Genomic DNA, 24,984 nt, shown 5'->3' with positions numbered 1-24,984 from the left:
AAATCCCTCTCCCTAAAATACATGATATCTCAATATACCTACCCCCAACCTCATGAAGTAATTATCTCACTTTTAATGTCCAGAAAGGGTTACAGAGTTTCTGTTCTCCAAGAGGGTATTGTTCTTTATGGATCAAATAAAAACACATTTGGCCCAATAATAAAACACTTTGTTAACTGTCCCTTACAACAGATTAAATATATGCACACGATTATCACTAGGACAAAGATTTTAGGAGAGGAACACCCACAACTCAGACTCTACTCTCTCTTTTCCTATTGCAATCCCTTCAAGAGTTTGGAATTAACATATCTAAAATGGGGATTCTTCACCAGGACTCCACAGATGGGCTCCAAAGTTAGTCCACTCAAAACTCAGGTCAGTGAGTGCTCCCATGCAAACTGCTGGGGAGAGGGTTAATGGCTTCAGTCATATACTTATGACTTCAAAAAAGCTAAGACCCACTGATCTAAAAAAATTCTGGGAAGTATTCATTAATAAAAAAAGACCATACTGAACTGTTGTTAATAATACTGTACTGTATATCAGAAAACTGTAAGAGAGTAGATCTTAAAAGTTTTCTTTATAAGAAACAATTTGTAAATATGTTAACTAAGCTGTGATTATTTCACAATACATACACATATTGAATCAACATGTTGTATACCCTGAAACTAATTATGTGATGTCACTTATTTTAAAAATAATCATATTGATAGTAGATCCATTATTTATTTTAATTAAAAGGATAAATATGAAACATTTCAAACATAAAGAAAGGTATAAGTAATAATGACATAGATATCTATTATTCCCACTGAGATTAAAAAGGTGTTACTCTTTTACCGTATTTATGACATCTCTCTCTCTGTCAGTTAAAGACATAATACAGATACAGCTAGTCTGGAGTCTGCATCTCTCCCTTCTCCCCATGACTATACTAAAGTTGGTGTGTAATATTCCCATAATTTTTTTAAAGGATAAAATGTGCATTTCCTGACATACCTTTAGGTCTTGATTCTCCTCTATACTCTGATCCAGACGACTTTGGATTATAATCTGAATACAAGGCAAAAAGAGATGGTTATGTATCTATGCTGTAAAATTCGGAGGTCATTCATCAACAGATATTTACCGAGCAGCTACTAGATGCTAGCCAGGGTAGAGCAGCTACAAAGAACTGCCTTCCAGTGGATGCATATGCCCTGGGGGTGCAAGGAGATGACTATGGATAAAGTTTAGAATGAGTATGTGTGTGTTGTGTGCAGAGGGTTTGGCAAAGGGAAAGAGAAATGATAAGAGATGAAGCTCAAGAGGAAAATGGAACAGGATCATGAAAGCCAGGAAGGATAATGCAGGAACTGATGAAAAAGTTTTAGGCAAAGGGATGACAAAACAAGTTTGCTTTGAAGTGAAGTTATTCTTGCTGTTTTAGGGAAAATGAATTAGAGGACAGGAGAGGAATCAGGGAAACCAGTTCAGAGGCCACCAGAATGCTGGATGAAGGCCTGAATTAAGGCAGTACCTGTGAAAATGGAGAAAAGCTGGATGAAGACATTTTAAAAGTATACTGATAAAACTTGGTGACTAAATACTGGAGTTGGTTGCCATTTCCTTCTCCAGGGGATCTTTCCAACCCAGGGATCGAATCCGTGTGTCTCCTGCATTGACAGGAGGATTCTTTCCTACTGTATCACCTGGGAAGCCCTTCAAGTATGGGTGTCAGATTTGTTTTGGGTATTTGGTTACATGGATAGTGATAAAAAACAGAAACTTAAAGGACAAATAGTTTTGAGGGTGGGGAGAGAAGGGAGAGAAAGCTGTTGAATTTAGGACTCATTGAAATTGAGATGCTTATGGGACATACAGAAGAGATAACAGGCAGGTGCATGTTGCCTTTACAAATGTAGAACTCCATGGAGAGAGCTAAAAATAAATATAAATTTAAATAATTATATAAGTGTATTTAAATAAAACAATTAAGTTATTTCATGCAGAGCTAGAAATAAATATTTGAGAGGCAACATATGAGACAGGTGGGAAGTGAATGAAGCCATGGCAGCAGGTATTGCCCAGGTGAATGCACAGGACAGAAGAGAGCCCAGAGTAGAGCCCTGAGGAGCAGCAACACTTAAGGTGTAGTTGTTTTAGTGCCCAACTCATCTGCGACCCCATGGACTGTAGCCCAGCAAGGTCCTCCATCCATGGGGTTTCCGAGGCAAGAGTACTGGAGTGGGTAGCCATTTCCTTCTCCAGGGGATCTTCCCAACCAGGGGTTGATTCTGCGTCTCCTGCTTGGGCAGATTCTTTACCACTGAGCCATTGGGGAAGCCCAAAACTTTAAAGGACAGGGAGAAAGAGAAAAGCTTCAAAGGGGATGTGAACTAATGCCGCCTGCCGTTCATTAAAGAAAGGCAGCCATCAAGCCACCACGTAACAGCTGCCCAGGCAGTGAGCCTTGAGGGGACTCAGGGTGGAAACAAAGGATACCGGGATCTAGCAGGCAGCTGCCGCAACAGGACACTCAGGGTGAGAAAGCACGGGATACTGGCCCCAGGTAGCTGAGCTGCACATCAGAGGATCGAATTCAGGGAGCCCTGACTCTTGCATCTTCTCCTACATAGAAAAGCGCTCAATTCCTTGAGATAGCTGGTTTTCTTTTACTAACAGTGATTTCTGAAGTTCTGACTACCTGGTTTTGTTGCAAAAATTCCTATAATGTCCTGGCTTCCCCTATTCCTCTTCGGAACAGTCTCTCAGAATTATCTGAGATGCTGTTTCCCAGGCTTAAGTCCTTGGTTTTGTCTACCGAATAAAACATAACCTTCAACCTTTAGACTGTGCTTTTTTTTTTTTTCAGTCAACAGGGACCTGAGTGTAAACTCCACAAGGAGAGGGTCTGAGGTTTCATCTGTCGTTTCCGTGTCTCCAGTTCTTCAAACCGTGTCTGCACATGGTCAGCATGCAATAAATATTTGTGGAAGAAAGGAAAAAACAGTCGAAAACATATGAGGAAAACCAGCAGAGCTGAAGTCAGGGAAGGGAGCATTTTACGAAGGCACAGATGAGTGTCCAATGCTAAACATAAATCACACACACAAGCCAGATTATTCCATGTCCAGTCACAAAAGAGGAGCTCACCAACTGTTCCTCGGGATTGACTCCTGGTTCACAGAGGGCCAAGGGCCTCTCCTGTTCATCTTCAGGTAAGGATCCATTGAGCAGTAAGGCCTGGACAACCACAAAGGCAGAAAGAAATTTAACTCCTGTCAGATGACAGAGTCTAGAGCTGGGCAGAGTAAGCTTGTCCCAAAATGAAACCACAACTGGGCTTCCTCTGGAAATCTGCCTGATAACTGTGGATCTTTAGATTCTGCCAATTGCTCATCATAGATCTGTCTGGATCGCCTTGTGTCTGGCCCATGCTTGACGCCTCTTTCATCTCTCTGGATGTACCTGAATCCTCTGCTCCAAGGCTCCTTAGCCCCAGAAAAAATTCTAAAAATAAACTTAATTTTAAGAAGTGACATTGTTGAACCAGAGCTGGCTGTTCAAACTGAATTTTACCAGCTGGAAAGTGAACTAAATGCAGTGCAGAATTATCCTGGCTTAGAAAAGTTTATTATAAGGAATTATTTGGAATACATTTATGTATGTATGTATATATGTATGTAGGCATTGGCTGCATTAGAGCAGCTTGCAGGATGTTAGATCCCCAAACAGAGGTCAAATCCAAGCCCACAGCAGTGAAAGTGCTGAGTCTTAACCACTGGACTGCCAGAAATGTGGGGGTATTTGATTCTTGTTTGACTTAGCAATTCTGCATTTTTGCTCCCTAAGGCAACCTGGATAGAACAAGAAGAAAAACATATTTGCAGAGAGGTGTCCTTATTCAAGTCTTCACACTTGGCTTTGTTTTTATTAGAATATGGTGGGGCGGGGTGGGCAGATTTATTCTGAGGCTAATGAAGCTCAAACCTCAGGGCCCCTCCCAGGCCTGCTCCTCCTAGGGTTCTATATCTAACATCGTAGTCATAATCTGTAATCTTATTCTTAAAGAAGGCCCCCCAAGTGGTACACTTTAGAACCCAGAAAACTTGGATCTACCCCTGCAGGTAGGTATTAGGAGACCTATGGGCTCAAGGAAAGATTTAAAAATCTATAGCCACTTTGTATACAATTTTTTTCTCAATCCAGTCCGAAGAGATACAGAGATTCTTATTTCAGTAAATATAACATAAATTGTATCACAAATGTTGGTATATAAAAACATTTTACAATCCAGACACTATCAAGTCTACCAAGTACTAATTAATAAAACAATTTTAGTCAGTCTACTGGATGTGGTTCTCCCATGGAGTTGTGGCAAGAGGTGTAGACAAGTATAAGAAAGCACAAGGAGCTGAGGAGAGTGACACTGCAGAAGTCCTGACTCTAAGAGCAAAGCGTTCACAGACTCTAATGAGGTACGCTAACCAGTCAGCAATCCCGGACGTGGCTCAGCATGCAACGGGTTCATCCCCGAAAGAGTTAAGGAGCCCAGTGGATGCTGTGAGCCCCATTGTATTCTGTAATGGGACTGAATTCTCATTGTGATCATGTGGCTGTGAATTAAAACTCCTCCGTTTGTGGGGAATATTAGGATGCTGACTTTCTGCCTGTTGATTCTCTTTTTTTTCTGTCTAATCTGCCATGGGATTTCTCCCAGACTGAAAAATGCAAACCAAACTGAAAACCAAACTGATGGATATCTATGTTCGTACAATGAAATGATCCTGAGAAAAACCTGGTTGAATGTAATCCCAAAATTCTTCATGCTTTAATCCTTCCTATTAAAAGCACACACACACAAATCCATTGCATTAATTAAACCATTCCTTACTGGACTAACGAGAAGAGAACTGAAAGGCAGACATTTAAAAATACAGAGCAAATGGGAAAAGCGCAACAACTCTCCCTGGGAATGTTTGGGCAGTAAACATTCCTCAACGCCTCTCTGGGCTCCTGGGGCAGACAGTGTGTAAATTGTTTTACCACTGCACCAACCCCCCGTTTTCTTTAGGACCCCTTTGTGTCCCCACCCTGTTGCTGGCCGGTTGGGAGCACGCCCTCCACCGCCTGCCGCCTGCCAGAGCCACTCACATAATGTGGGCTTTGTTTATGTGTCCATAAATATTTGACAATTCAGAAGCAGTGCAGTTCCCAGCACAAACAGAAAGGAATATTCCTGGGCAATTTCAGGGTCATCAGAACACTATAAGGCCTCCCCCAAACAGGGCCACATACACAAAGGTGGAGGACTGAGGGGGTCATTCAGGCTAGGAACTAAGTCAAGTGGGTCAGTTGGCCTCTGGGGGAGGCTTGCTGGCACAGAAGGTGTAGGAAATACTGAAGGGCTCAGTTGCCCTTCTGTCTGATCACTGTACCTTGGCGTCCACTTACGAACGCACCAAGGGTGAGCTAAATCCCTTAGCTAGACTCAGGTGGAGACCTGTGTCATTACTGGCACTTACAGCCCTCCTCATGGTGAATTCCTCGCAGAAAATCTTGATTCTTCACAATTCCATTCTTTGGGGGAAGCTGCCATTGCAGGTCTGTGGCTGCAAATAGGGGAGAAACCCACCCACAAAGCAGAGAGCCAGGGTGGAGGTTTGGTAGGGGAGGGTGGATACGGCTCCCAGGCAGAACTCCTAACAGCTGTGCTGTCAACAAGCGTCCAGGAGGCCCGTTTAAGCGAACTCACATGTAAGGGATTTTTCTGCTCTTCGCATTCTACCTTCTCCATCTAAACTCAGCTCTGACCTCACAGAAAACCGAATCACTTTATTTTCAACTGATCCTACTGAGTTAATAAACAATTGGTGCGGGAATTCCCTGGCAGTCCGGGGGTTAAGTGATCCAGGTTCAATCCCTGGTCTGGAAACTAAGATCCCACAAGCCTCACAGCATGGTCAAAAAACAAACCAAAAAAAAAAAAAAAAAAAACCAGCAACTGGTGCACCAAAGACAAACGACAAGGGAAAGAGCTACCTGTAATCCTGATATCATTTTCTTGGCTTCCTCCATTTCTTTTTCCAAATGTTCTTGTTGTTCCAACAGCTGCTCTTCCCATGAAGTCTCCAGGTAGGTCCGGGGGCTGCCTGGTCTCCAGTCCCGGGGTAATGGAGAGTCTGTCTCTTCTACGAGATGGGAGGAGGGAGTACAGCTCATGGTGAAGAAAACTGAGTTCAGGAGCAAGCCCTCGCCGACCTCGGCGTTCACAGGGCTGGGTCACCTGCCTTCCGCACCTGCCTCACTGCGCAGGCTGGACTCTCCACCAGGTGGGGGTGTGGGACAGGAGGAACTGGCCACTGACTCCACTAACCCCGGGCTCCTCCGGGGAGCAAAGCTGAACTTGGTTGAGGCGGTCCACCCTCTTCAGAACCTTAAGGATTCCCTCCCGGGGAACCCTGATAGGGGACAAGTTTTACTCTTTATCTAGAACTGGCTCTCCCAGGGCTCGGTCCCTCAAGCGACAAAGAGAGGAGCTGTCAGATGCAATGAAAAGGAGCTTCAGAGGGGAGACCTCAACTCATATTCCTTTGACCATTTTGGGAGGACGGAACCCCTTTCACATATAACATTGTGTGAGTCACAAAAACAGGAAGCAGACCAGTATAAGCAAACTCTGTACCTCCCTCTCCCCGGTTTTATTTCCCTGTCTTTACAGTCTCTTTTTCTGATTTCATTGGTAAGAATGAATATTATAATAAGCCTAATCCCTCTGGGTTGTTGTCTGATTTCACGAGGCAACTGTGTGTGGGACCCGTGGTGCCCGGCCCAGAGCAAGCACTCTGTAAAGACCTCCCTCTCCCTCCCCAGGGTCCCCGGACTTTCTGACTCAGTAACATAACTAACTTTCTGGGTACTGATGCTAGGGCTAGATGGGGTGTGAAATAAGGAAGAATTTAATTCCAGTTTTCCTTCAGAGGACTTCGGTTTCTTTATCTCTCTTCCAGGCAAATAAAACTCTTAAGTCACGCACTTTGCTTCTTCCTTGCTTTCCTCTGTGTTTATCTAAGAAAAAGGAGACTGAGACAGAGGAAGGAGAAGTCTAAACAATGTAGCCTTTACACAAAACAGGATGCAGACCTGCTCTCTGCTGTATATTCTTAGACACCTCCGCTCTGTATATTCCTGGCCCCAATATAAGTTACAGAAGTACTGAAATTACTTGCACAACACAGAAATGATAAAAACTTTTTACTTGAGCAGGCTTCTGACAGTTCCAAAGCCATCTCCTAACTTCACAGGTGGTCAGCTGTCTACACTGCCGCAGGACATCTGACAGTTTGGACAACGGAAGTGACAATTTGTGAGAGGATACTACATTCTCTCGGAGAAGGCAATGGCACCCCACTCCAGTACTTTTGCCTAGAAAATCCCATGGATGGAGGAGCCTGGTAGGCTGAAGTCCATGGGGTTGCTAGAGTCGGACACAACTGAGCGACTTCACTTTTACTTTTCACTTTCATGCATTGGAGAAGGAAATGGCAATCCACTCCAGTGTTCTTGCCTGGAGAATCCCAGGGACGGGGAAGCCTGGTGGGCTGCCGTCTATGGGGTCGCACAGAGTTGGACACGACTGAAGTGACTTAGCAGCAGCACTACATTCTCTGGCTCCAAAGCATTAGAGCTCTCTAGAATGGACCCTGCATGCACAGACTATGTGTGGAGAAGGCCAGGGAGTTGATAGTAGACAGTCAGGACCCCCAAACTCTTTGCTGAGGGCTGTTCCTTGAGCCACCCCAGGCAGGCCGAGAAGATAGTACCTGTTCTGTTCTCTACTCCTTCGGAGGGAATAATCACGAAATCTGCCCTCTCCTCCGACTGGGTTATAACAGATTCGCTCTTTGCACTGTGGATAGGACTGGGGGAAGTCAGGCTGTGACCGAAGGAAAAAGAAGAGAGAAACAATTATTGCAAACAGTTGTTTAGAAGCCAACTTTCCTAATTTATTCCAGAGATGGGTTCTTATTCATCTAACTCCTACTGCCTAACACGGTGCCTGGTCCACAATAAGAAGAAATACTTATTGAATGAATGGTGAACTTGTTAAATGAATGAAATGAATGCTGAATGACCCATCCCCAGAAGCTTCCACAACAAAGTTTCCTTTAAGTCTAATTCACTAAGAGATTTATCAAACTGGTGGATAATGTAGCATTTTAAAGAACTCCACTCTTGTTTGGTTTGGCTTTTTGTTTTTGTCTTTCACTTACCACCACCACCACCTCCTGCATCATGATCCCTGGGCCCAAGTTCAGAGACTGATGGACTATATGCATTTTAGTAGCTTTGGGAGCTGGAAGGAAAATATTTTTCTAATAACATTGATCTATCACACACACGTGCAATACCAGCAGAGTAGTCATGGCAGATCTGCTCTGGGCTGCTCCCAAAGGCAGAGACAAGGTGAAGGGTGCCTCAACGGGGAAAAACTGCAGAGTGTGGACAGTGCCAGGCTGAGCAAAGGGTAGTGATATATCAACAACGCTAGGATATGGTACAGAAAAGGGTGTAATATCTCAAAAGGGGACAAGACCTGCTAGGGGACAATAAAGGTTTACTTGATTTACTGCCAAGAGTTATTCATATCTCTGCCACACTAATTTTTACATTGTCAGAGGGCTTCCCTGGTGGTCTAGTGGTTGGGAGTCCACCTGCCAATGCAGGGGACAGGGTTTGATCCCCATTTGCGGAAGATTCCACATGCTCTGGAGCAACTAAGCCTACGCGCCACACCTACTGAGCCTGTCCTCTAGGTTCCAGGAGCCGCAACTGCTGAGTCCATGTGCTGCAACTCCTGAAGCCCGAGCACCCTAGAGACAGTGCTCCGCAACAAGAGAAGCCACCACAATGAGAAACCCAAGCACCGCAACTAAAGAGGAGCTTCCACCCGCCGCAACCAGAGAAAGCCTGAGCAGCATCGCAGACCCAGCACGACAAAACAACAAATAAATCAATCTTTTTTTTTTAACTGTCATCAGAAATCTTGCAGCAATTCTTAAATTCTAGTATAACTACTAGCTTTGGAAGGAACGGTTTGCATTTGGGAAGAAGCAGAATTTTAAATCTCCAGAAGCAAATCTAGAGGATATGATGGAATGTGAGGCTGACACTGCCATCTGAAGAGCCCTCTTTCTTTGCACCCACCTTGAGAACATCAGCACCAAAACAATCTCAGGGGTTGTGGGGTCTGCAGGCCCAGCCCCCTCTCAGGAATTCTTTCCAAATCCATCACCCAGACAACAGTGAAAGTGTCTTGGATTCACTGACCCACTTAATGTGCCCCTGAAGTCTCCCAGGCTAATCCTCACAGCCACGATCAGGAGTTAACATTTCATCTTCCTAGAAACCACGAAAAACAAGAGCCAAGCACAGTGGAGGCAGCCAGTGATTTCAAAAAGCTCTGAAGCAGCCTGACGACTAGTGTCTCAACCTCCTCAGTGTCCCGGGTTTTGGGCTTTGGTGGGAATGACCTCAACCAGTAATACACTCTCATCCTTATCAGAACCATATGGGAAAAAAGTTGTCTTTTGCTCCTGCAAATTAAAAAAAGTGTCACTTAACAATATCTATAAATTTACAACCCAAACAGGCAGACAGGTGGAGAAAGGCAAGAAGTGCTATTTAGAAAAGGAAATTGCTCCAGGGAACTCTCTTATCCATCTCTCACCACTTAGGCAATCTGACTTCCAGGTCAACATGAATTAGCTGCTGGAAAAGCACCAGTCTAGGGGTACCATTCACAAGAAGAATAGATTTATGCTCTTCAGGCCTCAGCATTCACCTTCTTATAGAAATGGGGATCCGAGTGCAGAAAGAGGCCTGCACCCCAGCTGCTCCTCTTTGAGAAATGGTAAGACCACACTTTCCCAGCTGACAAGGCGCTGTGGCTGACGGGTGCCCCTGCCTGCATCCGGCTGGACCACAGTGGATATGTGTGAGACGAAGGGGGTGGGGGGTGGGAGGAGTGGTGTGAACCTAGGATGCGGGGAAAACTGCTTTCCTGAGAGCAGAGACGCATGCTCAGCTAGATCAGCCCAGCGGCTCCCTCCTAAGTGAGCCGTCTCCCATATAAGGGCAGAAGGAGGCGGATGTCTGCATACCCAGCCCCACTGGGGGAGTGGCAGAGCAGCCAAAGAAAACAACATTTCTCTTTCTTGAATTGGGGCTGCCAGTATGTGAGCCACAGAGAGATAAAACCCTGAAACTAAACGCCTGGGTCTAAAAGATAAAAGAAATCTGAGGAAGAAAAATCCTGAGGCACATGTGAGAGCATGATGCCTTCCCCAAGGAAGAACCTCATGCAGGAGGATGGTACACTAACGTTATTTTAATGCTAATTAATTACATGGCTTGGGATCTCCCTGATGAGCTTAAAAAACTGTTTTATAAACAAGTAACCCCCCACTTGCCATTATAATCCTGTCAAGACAGGGAACAACTGATTACAAACCAGGTCTCACTGATACATTCCTAATTCCCACAGGTCTAACATCTCTCCAATCTTAACTTGTCAGACAAGCAGTCTCCCAGAAAAGATATCTCCAATTAAAAGTCCAATCAATTTTTTAAATGGGTACGAGGCAATAAGAGTTCCGTTATGTCCTGAAGTGCTGGCTTCAGCAGAGACCTGCTGCTGCTGCTGCTGCTACTGTTGGTGCTGCTAAGTCGCTTCAGTCGTGTCCGACTGTGCAACCCATAGACGGCAGCCCACAAGGCTCCCTCGTCCCTGGGATTCTCCAGGCAGAGACCAGACGCGCGGTCAAAAGCCACTCCTTCTCCCATGCTCGTTGCAGCTTCTTAAATAAACCCACTGTATTTTACAGTGCTCATCTCAGGCCCTCAAGCAGGCTGTTCTCCCCAGTACAGCGCCCCCACCGATCCCCCGTCTGTCTCTGGCCAACAGCATCCTCCAGTCCTGGCCCTGCTCCCACCCAAGCCCCCCACACACCCCTCCAAAGCCGAAGTGGCTTCAGCTCACCATTTGACCTGCGTCCCGCCCATGGTCCCCCTCGTGGCTCCGGCTTCAGCAAGTCGGCTTCCCTGGGTGTAGCGGGAGGCTGAGAGTCACAGCGCTCCCCGATTCGGGCATGTCTCCCCGCGCTGGGGGCCCCCGAAGAACGACTCCCCCTGGCAGGCCAACTACGAGAGCCGCTCGCCCCGGTCCCGGCAGAGAGCAAGGAGGGCAGAGAGGCAAGCGTCTCGGCCCCAGGCACGGCGATGCTCCGGGTTCCGGGGCGCGCCGTCCCAGCAGCTTAGACACTGCAGCGGCCCGGCCTCGGCGGAAACCGCCTCCCCTCGCAGGCTGCCGGCCCCCGGCAGCCGCATCCGTGGTCCCCGCGGCCGCGCGGCTCCGGGAGTGCCCCCGGGCGCAGGCATCTCAACCCATCTCCGCGCCCCGGGAGAAAAGCCCTGCCCGCGGCTCCGGCCGAGCGGTCGAGTGCCCGGGCGGGCGGCGGTCCCCGCTCCGCGCCGCCTCCCGGTCCCGCCCTCCCGCGCCCTCCTCCCCCCGCTCTCCGAGCTGTCACAAGCGGCCGGGCAGCGCCGGGATCCGTCCGACCCCGGCGGGCGCTCGGCTGACCGGCCGAGCCCCCGGGGCAGAGCGGGGCGGGGCTGCGGGGCCCGGAGGCGGCCCCGCGCAAGGCGGTGGAGGCTTCGCGGGGTCGGCAGAAGCCCGGGAGGGCTGCGTGGTCCCCTCCTTCGGAGGAGCCCGGGACTGGCGGCCGTGCCTTCTCTCCTCTGACCCCTGCTTTCCCGGGCACCGAGGTCGGGGTGGGTCTAACTCGGCTTCTCGCGGGAGGGGGTTCCCCCGGAAACCCGCTGAACGCTGGTCTCCACACCACCGTCCCCCCGCCCCTCCCGCCAACCTTCCCCTCGGGCGTTTCATATGTTCTTTTTTTTTTCCCAACTAAGGAGCCTTTTGCTTGGATCCTGAGAGGCTGGCCCGAGGTTTATGGGTCTGAGAAGCAACAGGCGAGCAGTCCGGCAGGGCTTTGCCAGGATGTCTGTCAAGGAGCAGGGGGAGGGGACCAGACTTAAGGGGCTATCTTCTGAACCACTCTTCTTTCCCGAGTCACATCCCGGGGGTCTCCTGGCCTTCACGGATCACTGAGACATTAGGTGGGCTTCCCCTTGCGTGCGGGTTGTGGGGAGGAGCAGGGCAGAATGTCCCAGAGCCTTCTGGATGCCAACTGAGCATCCCAAAGAGGTGAGTGAGAAGGTGGCCGAGAAGAAAATGACCGAATCAGGAAGAGAAAGAGGAAAGCCATCTGTTCTCTGAACGCTCTCCTAGAAAACGGTCACTGCCAGCCCGATTTCCAGCAGCCCCGAATTTACACTGTCTCATACCCTGCCCCCAGTCTTGAGTTCTGCCAGACAGGAAGGAAGCAGGTGCTCTCAGGAAAAAAATCCGGACTTTTTTTTTTTTTTTCTCTAACTCTGCCAAGCGCTATCAGTCACAGGAAAGTTAAAGGCCTGTAGCCATACAGGAAGCAATAGATCTCATTGTACAACAGAATATCTTTTGATTCTGTACCAAGTGATAGTCCAAGCAGAAGCAAGGAAAAACTGGTTTAGATTCTCAATAAAGGCACATCTACTGCTTAATGGACACAAGGCTCCCTTCTGGGGTGATGCAAATCTCTCTGAACCAGATAGAGGTGATGGGTTGCACAGTATTAATGAAGGTGCTACATACCACTGAATCATACACTTTAAAATGATTAATGGTTAATTTAATGTTGTGTGAATTTTGAAAATAAAAAATCTATTAAATGTGAAAATTAAAAATCAAGCAAGGTTACCGGTATATTAAAATGATGGAAAGAATTCTATTTAATTTCCAAGCAAATTAGAAAATGGCCCATCAAATTAAGACGGAATTTTATGAAGAAAAGAAATAGGAGGAAGAAAACAAAGACATGGAAAATACATACATGTCAGACAAAGAACAATTAGGTTTAACTGGAACAGACTAATCTGTGTTGATGAGAGAAAACGTCATAAGAGCTTAAATTAAATATGATTCTGCAATGAAATTAGTAAATAAGATGACAACATCTGGGGATGTGTTTACAGGAGCATGATTTACGTAAGCCAGGAAAATAGTCTTTCTCTGCCACCATACTTGGCATTGATCAGGCTTTTATTAGCACACTGTGTCCTGTTTTGGTCTCTGCAATTGGCTCTAAGGGATATAGACAGCCTTTCAGCTACAGTCACATCGCTAGCCCATTCAAATGTGTACTAATCTGCCACAATTCCCAGCCCTACAAATGAAAACTGGAAACATTCTTAAAGCACTAAGGCAACTCTGCTCATTTCCTCTTGCTATGAGCTTTATACAACCTTCTCAGGCACAAAGGCAGTGCAATGGAACTGGCTCTCATAAACACTGGCAGCTGATAAATAAATATCAAAAAGATCCAGCTGGGCACTGACAGGTCTCAGTCATGCCCCCACATGGACACAGCTAAGCCCTAGCACTGGTATGCGGGAAATTCACAAGCATCTCACCCTGCCCTCTTGCCAGCACAAAACCACAAGGCCGTGCTGAGGGTTACCCCTTGTGAGCCACACATAAACTGAGGGAAGAAGAGAGACTTTGGTGCCTTATTGCCTGTTGCGTGGGTACCTGAAGCTGCCAACCCTGAGAACCTCCATGAATTGAGGACTGTAGCGATGAAGAAATCTGAGGCCACAGTTACCTGGAGCAGCTGGACTCAGACGGGGACCTTTGCTGTCCTTCATACTGCTGCACCAGGGCTCGCACGCTCCAGCATGGATTCTCAATCTCCTCATCCATGCTGTTGTTCCTAAAGTCGGAGGGCACCAATAAAGGAGAGGGTGTCAGTCCTTCGGGCCCACCCACTAACTACTGACAGATGCCACTCTGGACTGCTGAGGGTAAAAAGACGGACGAGGCAAAGCCCCTGCCTTAAAGACATTTGAAACCTGGCAAGGAAGGTAGAGAAACCAATAATTTCACCAACACCTCAGAGTCGTGCTCCCTCTCTGACACACAACCCATGAAGCATCTCCAGCCATGACTCTCTGGGACACCCAACCTTCCGGATACACACCAGGGAGAAACTCAGGGGTGAATCAGGATGGTGGTCCCACATACCTCCTAGTGCAGAAAACACACTGTACCAAAGGAATATGTTTAAAACTCTGGGCACCAGAGAAAAGAATTACATATATGATTCCTTTACATTCTGCTAAAGTCAAAATGTGCACGTGCGTGCTGAGTCACTTAAGTCGTGCCCAATTTCTTCATGATCCCAAGAACTGCAGTCCGCCAGGCTCCTCTGTCCATGGGATCCTCCAGGTAAGAATACTGGAGTGGGTTGCCATGCACTTCTCCAAAAGCCAAAATAAACATGCCTAAAAGAAAGGTTGTTTTTTTTTTTTTCTCTTTTGGAGCACCCTCTCCAACCTCCACTCCATCCGCTTTTCTGCAATGTGGGCTGTTTAGGTGATATTTCTATCTATCGCACCATTATCATTTAAGGGAAGAAATATCAGCGCAGGTCGAATTCCCATCCCCAGATTTCCATCCTTACCTCTGTCGGTATCGAAAGACATCCCGCCCAGACCGCGACATGTCATGACACACATCGGCCAGAGCAGCGGCTGCTCCCTGGGCCACAGCAGTGGCACAGTGAGGCTGGTGAGTCTGCAGGGGGGCTCCGGCATCCCGTCCTTGGCTCACTGTCCTGCCGGAGCCAGGTTTGAAATGAGCTGCCAAGGCCAGGACCAGCCTCATGATAGACTTCAGGTTGCCTTCCACGATATCTGAAGATAAGAACAGACCAAGAGGTCCTAAGAGGGAAGCAGAGTGCTGAGAACGAACTCGGTTCCTATGCATCTGCTAGGGAACAGGAAAGCAAGGCAGTCAAGCTCTCTGTCCTCACAAAGCTGAGTTCAATAGGGATATTGAAGATTTAAAGCAATGACAATACAGTGTAATAACATAAAGTGAAGTCGCTCAGTTGTGTCCGACTAGTTGTGACCCCATGAGAGGCTCCTCTGTTCATGGGATTTTCCAGGCAAGAATACTGGAGTGGGTTGCCATTTCCTTCATACAATAGGAAAAGTACAAGATTCTTTGGGAACTCAGAGGAGAAGCATCTGTCTAGTTTAGAGGGCTCAGGGAAGGATTCCCAGACAAGGTGAGTTCTAAACTGAGGCTTGACCGACCAATAGAGGTTCATCAGATGAGCAAAGAGAAGGAAAAATGTATTCCAAGAAGAGGGAACAGCAGGCATGAAGGTCTAGATGCCATCCAGTATGGGAGCCACTAGCCACATGTAGCTGTTGAGCACTTAAAAGGCAGCAGTGTGGTCTTAACCGAAATGTGCCATGAGTGTATTTAGCACACACACACAAACTGAATGAAAAATCTTGTGAGATTTAGTATAAAAAAACAGAATGCAAAATATCTCACTGATAGTTTTTCACATTGATTATATGTTGAGCTGATAATATTCTGGATATGCATGCGTGCGTGCTAAGTCACTTCAGTCGTATCCAACTCTTTGAGACCCCATGGGCTGTAGCCCGCCAGGTTCCTCTGTCCATGGGGCTTCTCCAGGTAAGAATACTGGAGTGGGACTGCCATTTCCTTCTCCAGGGGATCTTCCTAACCAAGGGATCAAACCTGGGTCTCCTGCATTGCAGGTGGATTTTTTACCAATTGAGCCACCATTTTGGATACATGGGTTAAATAAATGAGGGAAGCCCTCATTTTGGATACATGGGTTAAATAAAATATATTATTAAAATTAATTCCACTGATTTTTTTTTATAATGTGGCTATTTAGACACATTCAAATCATGAATGTGACTTACTTTATATTTCTATGGCACACCCTGGAAGAGGAACAGAAAGCAGTTTAGCGTAGCCAGAGTTCAGAGTTCAGGGGGAGAGGGGGAAAGACGAGAGGGATAAAGTGGAGGTCAGGTCAGAAAGGGCATAGTAAGCCAGAGAAAGGACCCTGGATTTTATCCTATGGGCCCTCAGGTGCAGAGGAATGGCATGAGCATATTGTACTCTTAGAAAGATCATTCTGGCTGCAGTGTGGAGAGCACATGGGAGGGGGACAGAAATGGATGCAGTGGGACTAATTAGGAAGCAGTTGCACTTCTCCAGGTAAAAGACAATGATGTCCTGAACGACTGTTCCCTCAAAATAGCCGACTTTAATGGGCCAGATCCCCAAGCCCACTCCTCACGGGGCCTGGATCAGAGAAATATCTGACATTCTAAATTTTGTCCTAGAAAAAAAAAAGAGAGAGAGAGAAAGGCAGACAGAAAATAACATGATGGGTCTGGTTAATGTCAGAAAATAGACAAAACTGTATTTTTTTCAGCTTCACAGCCTTGTAAATATGCAAGGTTTCCAAAAGGATTGATGGATCCCTGCTATAGGACATTCTCAATGGTCAGTAACTGCCCTGCCTGAATGAGCCCAATACAGAGAACACTAACAACACGGAAAGGAGGGCTCCCCCCTACCTCCATTCTCATCAGAGCCACAGGCAATCAGGCCCAGAAACTGAGGCTGAAACAAACCAGACTATAATCAGTTCCAGAACCAGAGTGAGAGGACCAAAGCCTGTGCCTTCTGAGGACAGCTACATCCTTTCTCCCCTGCAGCCTGGGCTCAAACTGCAGTGAGAGCTGTCCTTCATCTGGCCATGTGGCTCCAGGAGAGTGCATGTGTAGAGGTGAAAGAGCCTTTTGATCCTGCCTGGAGATGTCCTGTGATGTTCAAAAAAAACTGCTATCAAATATTTTCCTTCTGGAAAACTGGATAGAAAAAAGTAGGCTATTATGATCTGAGATAATAACTGGCATGAAACACTAGGAACACACAAAAATATCATCTATCTTCATGTTTGATATCTTAAACAAGATGTTCTAAAATTAATATCCTAACGTTGTCATTTCTTTTCTGTTAATTTGCCTACACACGCTCGAGCAAAACTTCATTCAGTTAAAATGAAGAGCTTCTACCTTCACCCCGGTCTCCAAAGCACCTGGATTTTGATAATCATTCCATCCCAAGAGGATGACTTTCCTTATTCGGAAAAAGATGTGAGGTCATCAACCTAATCCCACTCCAGTCTACTCCGAGCCCTCAGCTACACTGTGGATGGTTCTTCTGAAGGTGGCAATCCCCAGGTAAAGATGAGTGTACTCAGCCACCACGGACAGAAGGAAGCACTGACCTTTAGCTGAAGTCTGGTGCATACGAATCTTTTTGGAGGCTACAAACTGTAACACTTTTTCCACATTATTCTTCATCTCTTGTTGGTTACTGGGACTCAGCTGTACCCCACTCAGCTTTTCTCCTGCTGTAAGAAGAGAGAAAATACATGAAGTTATGGGGAGGAGTACTATCACAGGTTCATAGTAGCCAGACACAGAGAATATTTGCTGTAAACATGAAGATTATCTATAAATATGTAAGGGAGTTAGGCCTTCATGTTTGTAATCTGGATGGGAAATAGGAAAATGAAAGCATTCTGGAGGGGCTTCGAATTTTCACAATTCCCTGGGGCCTGTGAAGTTACTCTGTGTACATTTATTCATTCAACGAATATTCACTGAGCACCCACTGTGTGCCAGGTAATGTTTGAGGCACCAGAGAAAGAGCAGTGACCAAGACATTGTCTGTCTGTCCTTCCATCGTAGAGTTTCTATCTGCAGGGATGAGAGATGGCCAAGATAACAGATAAATGTTTAACATAATTTCAAGTAGTGGTAAGTGCTGGGCTGTGCTAGTCACATCCGACGCTTGGCGACCCCAAGGACTGGGGTCCACCAGGCTCCTCTGTCCACGGGATTTCCCAGGCAAGAATACTGGAGAGGGGGGTACCATTACCTACTCCCGTGGATCTTCCCCACCCAGGGATTGAACCCGGGTCTCTTGCGTCTCCTGTGCTGGCCTGCAGATTCTTTACAACTAGCACCACCTGGGAAGCCCAGTGATGAGTACTATGAGGAAAAACAAAGACGAGTAATCATGGTCTTTCAGATAATACGTTTGGGGGGAGACTTGAATAAAATCGGAGAGGAGAAGATTTGCAGAGGTAGCATTCCAGGCTGAGGAACCTTAAGTACCAAGGCCAAGGTGGGAATGAGATCAGCTTATCTGAGAAACAGCAACAAGACCCTATGGCTGGAGTGGAGAGAGCAAGGAGTCCAGTTCTAAGACAGGTAGACAGGCAAGCAAGGCCAGGTCATGTGGGGCTTTGGGAACTAGAGCAAAGATCTTGAATTTTATTCTATATGTAATGGGCAGAAAATGCAGGCTTGGAGGTAAGGGAGTTCAGTTCGGTTCAGCTCAATCGTTCAGTTGTGTCCGACTCTTTGTGACCCCATGGACTGCAGCACGCCAGGCCTCCCTGTGCATCACCAACTCCCAGAGCTTGCCCAAACTCATGTCCATCGAGCCAGGGATGCCATCCAACCATCTCATCCTCTGTCGTCCCCTTCTCCTCCCGCCTTCAATATTTCCCAGCATCAGGGTCTTTTCCAATGAGTCAGTTCTTCACATCAGGTGGCCAAAGTACTGGAGTTTCAGCTTCAACATCAGTCCTTCCAATATATATTCAGGACTGATTTCCTTTACGACTGACTGGTTTGATCTCCTTGCAGTCCAAGGGACTCTCAAGAGTATTCTCCAACACCTCAGTTCAAAGGCATCAATTCTTCAGCGTTCAGCTTTCTTTATAGTCCAAATCTCACATCCATACATGACTACTGGAAAAACCATAGCCTTGAACTAGACAGACCTTTGTTGGCAGAGTAATGTCTCTGCTTTTTAATATGCTGTCTAGGTTGGTCATAGCTTTTCTTCCAAGGAGCAAGCATCTTTTAATTTCATGGCTGCAATCATCATCTGCAGTGATTTTGGAGTCCAAGAAAATAAAGTCTGTCACTGTCTCCATTGTTTCTCCATCTATTTGCCATGGAGTGATGGGACCAGATGCCATGATCTTAGTTTTTTGAATGTTGAGTTTTAAGCCAGCCTTTTCACTCTTCTCTTTCACTTTCATCAAGTCTCTTTAATTCCTCTTCACTTTCTGCCATAAGGGTGGTGTCATTGGCATATCTGAGGTTATTGATATTTCTCCCGGCAATCTTGATTCCAGCTTGTGCTTCATCCAGCCCAGTATTTCACATGATGTACTCTGCATATAAGTTAAATGAGCCAGGCAATGATATACAGCCTTGACGTACTCCTTTCCCGATTTGGAACCAGTCTGTTGTTCCATGTCTGGTTCTAACTGTTGCTTCTTGACCTACAGATTTCCCAGGAGGCAGGTAAGGTGGTCTGGTATTCCCATCTCTTGAAGAATTTTCCACAGTTTGTTGTGATCTACACAGTCAAAGGCTTTGGCATACTCAATAAAGCAGAAGTAGATGTTTTTCCGGAATTCTCTTGCTTTTTATATGATCCAACGTATGTTGGCAATTTGATCTCTGGTTCCTCTGTCTTTTCTAAATCCAGCTTGAACATCTGAAAGTTCACAGTTCACATACTATTGGCGCCTGGCTTGAATAATTTTGAGCATTACTTTGCTAGCATGTGAGATGAGTTACCTGACCTGCTTAATGCTTTTAAAAGTTGACTTCATGTGGACATAGATTCTCTAAAGGGGAAACAGGGAAATCTGTTAGAAAGGAAATGAAAATAGTCAAGTGAGAGAGAATGATGGTTTGGGAAGAAGCTGAGAGGTGAAAACAGAGATACCAGGTATATTTTTAATATAAAGCAAACAGCACATGTGAAGGACTGAATATGATAGATGAGAAAAAGAGAATAATTAAAGACAACTTCTAAGTGTTCTGCTTCAACAGCTGAGGGAATGGTACTGTGATGTGTTAGTCAGATGAAGGATCTCAGAGGACAGAGGGATCAGTGGCGTGAAGGAAAAGTTCTGATTAGGACACGTGAAGTGAGAGTTGCATTTTAGACATCCAAGCAGAGAAGTTGAATAGGCAGCTGATATTCACATCTAGAACTCAAGGAAAAGCTTAGGGCTAAAGAGTCAAACTTGGGAAGAGACCACTTAGGGATAGAGAATATACAAAAGAACTAAGGTTTGAACCTCTAAGGAGAACTTCCAACATTTAGAGGTCAGGAGGGCTTCCCAGGTGGTACAGTTGGTAAAGAATTCACCTGCCATTGCAGAAGACGGAAGAGACACGGGTTCGATCCCTGGGTTGGGAAGATCCTCTAGAGTAGCAAGTGGCTACCCATTTCAGTATTCTTGCCTGGAAAATTCCATAGACAGAGGAGACTGGCGGGCTACAGTCGATGGGATCACAAAGAGACACGACTAAGCACGCGCGCGCACACACACACACACACACACACACACATTGAGGAGAAAGCCAGCACAGCAAACAGGAAAGGCCAGTGAGGAAGGAGGAAAACTTCAAGCCCACAGGATCCTGGAGACCGAGGGAAGATGTTTGGAGGAGGAGGGAGTGATCCACCGTGTCAAGTTCTGCTAAGTTGAATAAAATGAGGACTGAGCCCTGGCCACGGGATTTGACAGAGCAGAGTTGTGACCTCAAGGAGAACAGTTTCAGGGGCATAGTAGTAGGGTCAAAAGCTCAGTGAGGGCCAGCTCAAGAAAGAACGCAATCTCAAGTAGTGAATTCAGAGAGATTTTCTCTATAGCCAAGTTGCAACAGAATGCAGCATTTAAGAACCTGGGTTTTGAAAAACAAGAATACACATTCATATTGCCTGTACGCTGCTGCTGCTGCTAAGTCGCTTCAGTCATGTCCGACTCTGTGTGACCCCATAAACAGCAGTCCCACCAGGCTCCGCCGTTCCTGGGATTCTCCAGGCAAGAACACTGGAGTAGGTATTGCCTGTATATGCACCATTAAATATCTCTGGAAAGAATAGCCAGAAACTGCTAACACTGGCTGCCTCCAGAAAGAACAAATTACTGGCAAGGGGACAGATGGAGGAAATGGCTTTTGATTTTCTATCTTCTTGTGCTGTCTGGATTTTCTAACTGATTATATTTCCAGGATAATCTGTTCAAATGTGTGAAAAATTAAAAGTTGAAAATTAGCTTTGGAATTAAAGTAAATCCAGGTTTGTACCTCTGCTTTACCCCTATTCTTATGTGACCTTGCAAAGGTGCTTAAGGGCTTCCTTGGTGGCTCAAACAGTAAAGAATCTGCCTGCAGTGCAGGAGACCTGGGTTCTGGGTAGGGAAGATTCCCTGGAGAAGGAATTTAGAAAGATTCCCTTTCTAAATCTCAAAAAATAAGTAAAATACTTAAATGCTATCCATTATCATAAATCAATCAAAGTAGCGTGTTTAGCAATGCTTGATATATATGTACACATACATATATGTGTGTATATATATATAAAGTGCTCCTGGAAATGGGGGTAATATTATGTTTCTCAAACGTTGATGATAAAGTGAAATTAAACGAGACAGTGTTCAATACACAGTAGCTGCTATTACTATTATCATGGTTATTATCACTATAAGTGAATAATGAATATATGAGCTGTCTGAATGAGGTGTTTCTGGACAGGCTGCCTGATGCAAGCCTGCCTTCTTACATATCACTCAAACCCACATCCCTCAAATATGTCAATGAATGTTTGAGTACCTGTTATGTGTCTGGCACTTGGTTAAGGACTGTGGAAACAGGGGGAAAAAAATTATACTGTACCTGCTCTTAAAGAGCTCAATCTATACTGGAGAGGTAGATAATAAACAACCATCATTTGGTGAGATAAATAATAAGAGATGTGGACAAATGCTGTGGAAATAAGGTTATGATACCTCCCTGGTAGCTCAGAGATTAAAGCGTCTGCCTGCAATGTGGGAGACCTGGGTTCGATCCCTGGGTTGGGAAGATCCTCTGGAGAAGGAAATGGCAACCCAATCCAGTATTCTTGCCTGAAGAATCCCATGGACTGAGGAGCCTGGTGGGCTACAGTCCACGGGGTCACAAAGAGTCGGACACAATTGAGTGACTTCACTTTCACTTTCAATAAGAATGACAGGCAACAATTCTGGGGCTTCAAGAAAACAAGGTCTTCTTATCTTAGTCGGGTCCTTTTGTTGGTAACGCACCTTCTTTTTGCCTGGCTGCCACTTACCTTTCCAGCCTCAGTGTAGACATCAGATCTTCTGGCAAGCCATCCTACAATCCCTAACAGTGGGTTGCGTGCCCTCCCTCTGCTCTTATCTGTGCTTGCCCCATCACAGTACTAAGTACATTACTGGAAGTGACTTCGCTCCCCAGTCTTTCCAACTAGATTGGGAGACTCTTGAGAGCTGTGACCGTGCTCCTCATCACACTCCCAAAGTTTAATGTAGCTGAATGGCAACCCACTCCAGTATTCTTGCCTGGGAAATCTCATGGACAGAGGAGCCTGGTGGGCTACAGTCCATGGGGGTCACAAGAGTTGGACACGACTTAGTGACTAAACCACCACCAACAATCTGCTCTGAAGGGCACATGGAGGGTAAAAAGGCCATGTTCTGTTTTAAGCTAGCATCAGAGTCCAGGGCCAACCGACCTACAATCTCAATGAGATACGCCAGGATCACCCCATCCCGGAGATCTTGTCGGAGGTCCTGCACTGGCTTCACCGCTGGCCTCTTCTTCAGCTGTGCGTTCACCCAGGCCACGTACGCCTGCAGCTGTTGCTGGAAAATGAAAGCAGGAGATAAGGAAAGGTTGCATGTTACTCATATCCTCTTCCTTGCACCCTCTAAGGCAGCAATGGAGACTGGGCAATCTATACCTGATTTCCCAGGTGGCCCAGTAATAAAGAATTCGCCTGCCAATACAGGAGGTGCAAGAAACATGGGTTCAATCCCTGGGTGGGGAAGATCCCCTGGAGTAGGAAATGGCAACCCACTCCAGAATTCTTGCCTGAACATTTCCATGCACAGAGGAGCCTGGCGGGCTACAGTTCATGAGGTCGCAAAGACTTGCACACCTGAGCAACTGAGCAGTCTATACCCAGAGAGAGGAGGAGAAGTTTTAAGGATAGAAAGATGGTTAGACATGGAGTATGCTCTAAAATTCTCTGGTTTTATGCTTGTCTCCGGATGAGCTACCCTCTGACTCGGGTGGTGGGTGTGGACAAGGTATGCAGATGAGCGTTTCGGAGACAATGACTCCTGCTTTCCTTGATTTAGCTCTGTCGACCAGGAATAAAGCTGGGCCAGAAGCACAGCCCGTTTTCGAGTGTGACGAGAGCTGCCAGTAGCCCACTGCGCTTCCCAGGAACGATCTCTCGTGTCCTGTGTGCACAATGGCCTGTGACATTCCTAAGAACTGATCCTGGGGAGCTAGGAATCCACAGTTAAACCGATCTCAGAACTGCCTCTCACAGCTGCTTTCTTCACAAAGAGATTTAACTGAAACCAACCCGGGATTTATCCTCCTGAGCCCATAATCCTGGGATTGCTACAGAGTTAGCTTTAATCCAGGCTTTATGTTGTCAAAGAGGATCTGGTTACCTGAAACCTGCACAAAGAAAGAAAAGAAAGGCTAGGATGAGCAGAGTTCCTGAAGACTGGGGTCGGGGTCGGGGGAGCCTTCATTTTTTTTTTTTTTTTTGCTGACAACGCTTATGGTCCAGTACCATCAGAAACCTGTCAGATTCAGACAGGACACAGAACTCATGGCAACACTTAGATAACCTTTCATATTCCATTTTAAACAGGGCTTGTATATTCAGGTGTTCATCCTGATTATTTGGGCACTAAATATCAAAATAGCACAAGAGCAAGGTCATAGTACAGGCTGCAGTTCTGGCTGATGTCTGTAGAAACCCAAGACTCTGAACCTGAAAATTAAATTCAAGGGCTAACAGTATCAAATTATAATTTGGTTAAAGTATAGTTGATTTCTAAAGCTCCAAGTACTTCCTTGATGAAATAATATCAGAAATTACTCACTGGCTGCTTCCTGAGCTTAAATTAAATCTTCAGTATTTTCTCTACGTCAATTTGTGGGAATAAATAAAGTCTTTTGGAAGGTAGTACTAAGGCAATGTTCTATCAGCTACTGACAAACTGTAGGAAGTGCAATGATTAGCAGGAGGTAGGGGGAAGAATCTGGTATTTATTGAGTACCTATCATGATGCCAACAAAGGTCCATCTAGTCAAGGCTATGGTTTTTCCAGTGGTCATGTATGGATGTGAGAGTTGGACTGTGAAGAAAGCTCAGTGCCAAAGAATTGATGCTTTTGAACTGTGGTGTTGGAGAAGACTCTTGAGAGTCCCTTGGACTGCAAGGAGGTCCAACCAGTCCATTCTAAAGGAGATCAATCCTGGGTGTTCTTTGGAAGGAATGATGCTAAAGCTGAAACTCCAATACTTTGGCCACCTCATGCGAAGAGCTGACTCATTGGAAAAGACTCTGATGCTGGGAGGGATTGGGGGCAGGAGGAGAAGGGGATGAAAGAGGATGAGATAGCTGGATGGCATCACCGACTCAATGGACGTGAGGTTGAGTGAACTCCGGGAGTTGGTGATGGACAGGGAGGCCTGGCGTGCTGCGATTCATGGGGTTGCAAAGAGTCAGACACGACTGAGTGACTGAACTGAACTGAACTGAACCATGAATTAAACACTACTTTTGATGTTTTATATGTCTTTTAATGACTCACTAATGTATCTGGAGGGCTTCCCTGATGGCTCAGTGGTAAAGAATCTGCCTGCCAATGCAGGAGGTCTGGGTTCAATTCCTGGGTCAGGAAGATTCCCTGGAGTAGGAAATGGCAACCCATACCAGTATTCTTGCCTGGGAAATCCCATGGACAGAGGAGGGCTGGCAGGCTACACCCCGTGGGGTAACAAAAGAGTTGGACACAACTTAGCAACTAAACAACACAACAACAATATACCTAGAACGCA

The 24,984-nt window shown here is 46.1% G+C and overlaps 1 protein-coding gene across 10 annotated transcripts in view; it reads right to left on the bottom strand.

Moving 5' to 3' along the window:
• The window catches only part of DIXDC1 (DIX domain containing 1), a 79,118-nt gene that overhangs the window by 24,378 nt on the left and 29,756 nt on the right, over nt 1-24,984 (bottom strand). For 4 of the 10 annotated variants that reach the window (XM_010812389.4, XM_059875086.1, XM_002693011.6 and 1 more), the window contains 8 exons: nt 22,631-22,760; nt 17,283-17,408; nt 14,613-14,844; nt 13,755-13,862; nt 7,812-7,924; nt 6,031-6,179; nt 3,142-3,231; nt 1,006-1,059 (listed from right to left, as the gene is read on the bottom strand). In XM_010812389.4, the coding sequence (XP_010810691.1) occupies nt 1,006-1,059; nt 3,142-3,231; nt 6,031-6,179; nt 7,812-7,924; nt 13,755-13,862; nt 14,613-14,844; nt 17,283-17,408; nt 22,631-22,760 (1,002 nt within the window). Of the gene's footprint in view, nt 1-1,005; nt 1,060-3,141; nt 3,232-6,030; nt 6,180-7,811; nt 7,925-11,029; nt 11,805-13,750; nt 13,863-14,612; nt 14,845-17,282; nt 17,409-22,630; nt 22,761-24,984 lie in introns of those variants that run through there. The other 6 variants (XM_024975747.2, XM_015474622.3, XM_005215883.5 and 3 more) reach the window with 5 other exon arrangements.

Source organism: Bos taurus, chromosome 15 (assembly GCF_002263795.3).
Source record: "Bos taurus isolate L1 Dominette 01449 registration number 42190680 breed Hereford chromosome 15, ARS-UCD2.0, whole genome shotgun sequence".
Lineage (NCBI taxonomy): Eukaryota > Metazoa > Chordata > Mammalia > Artiodactyla > Bovidae > Bos > Bos taurus.
The sequence above is the reverse complement of the archived record's forward strand: the minus strand, read 5'-3'. Positions and strand labels throughout refer to the sequence as shown.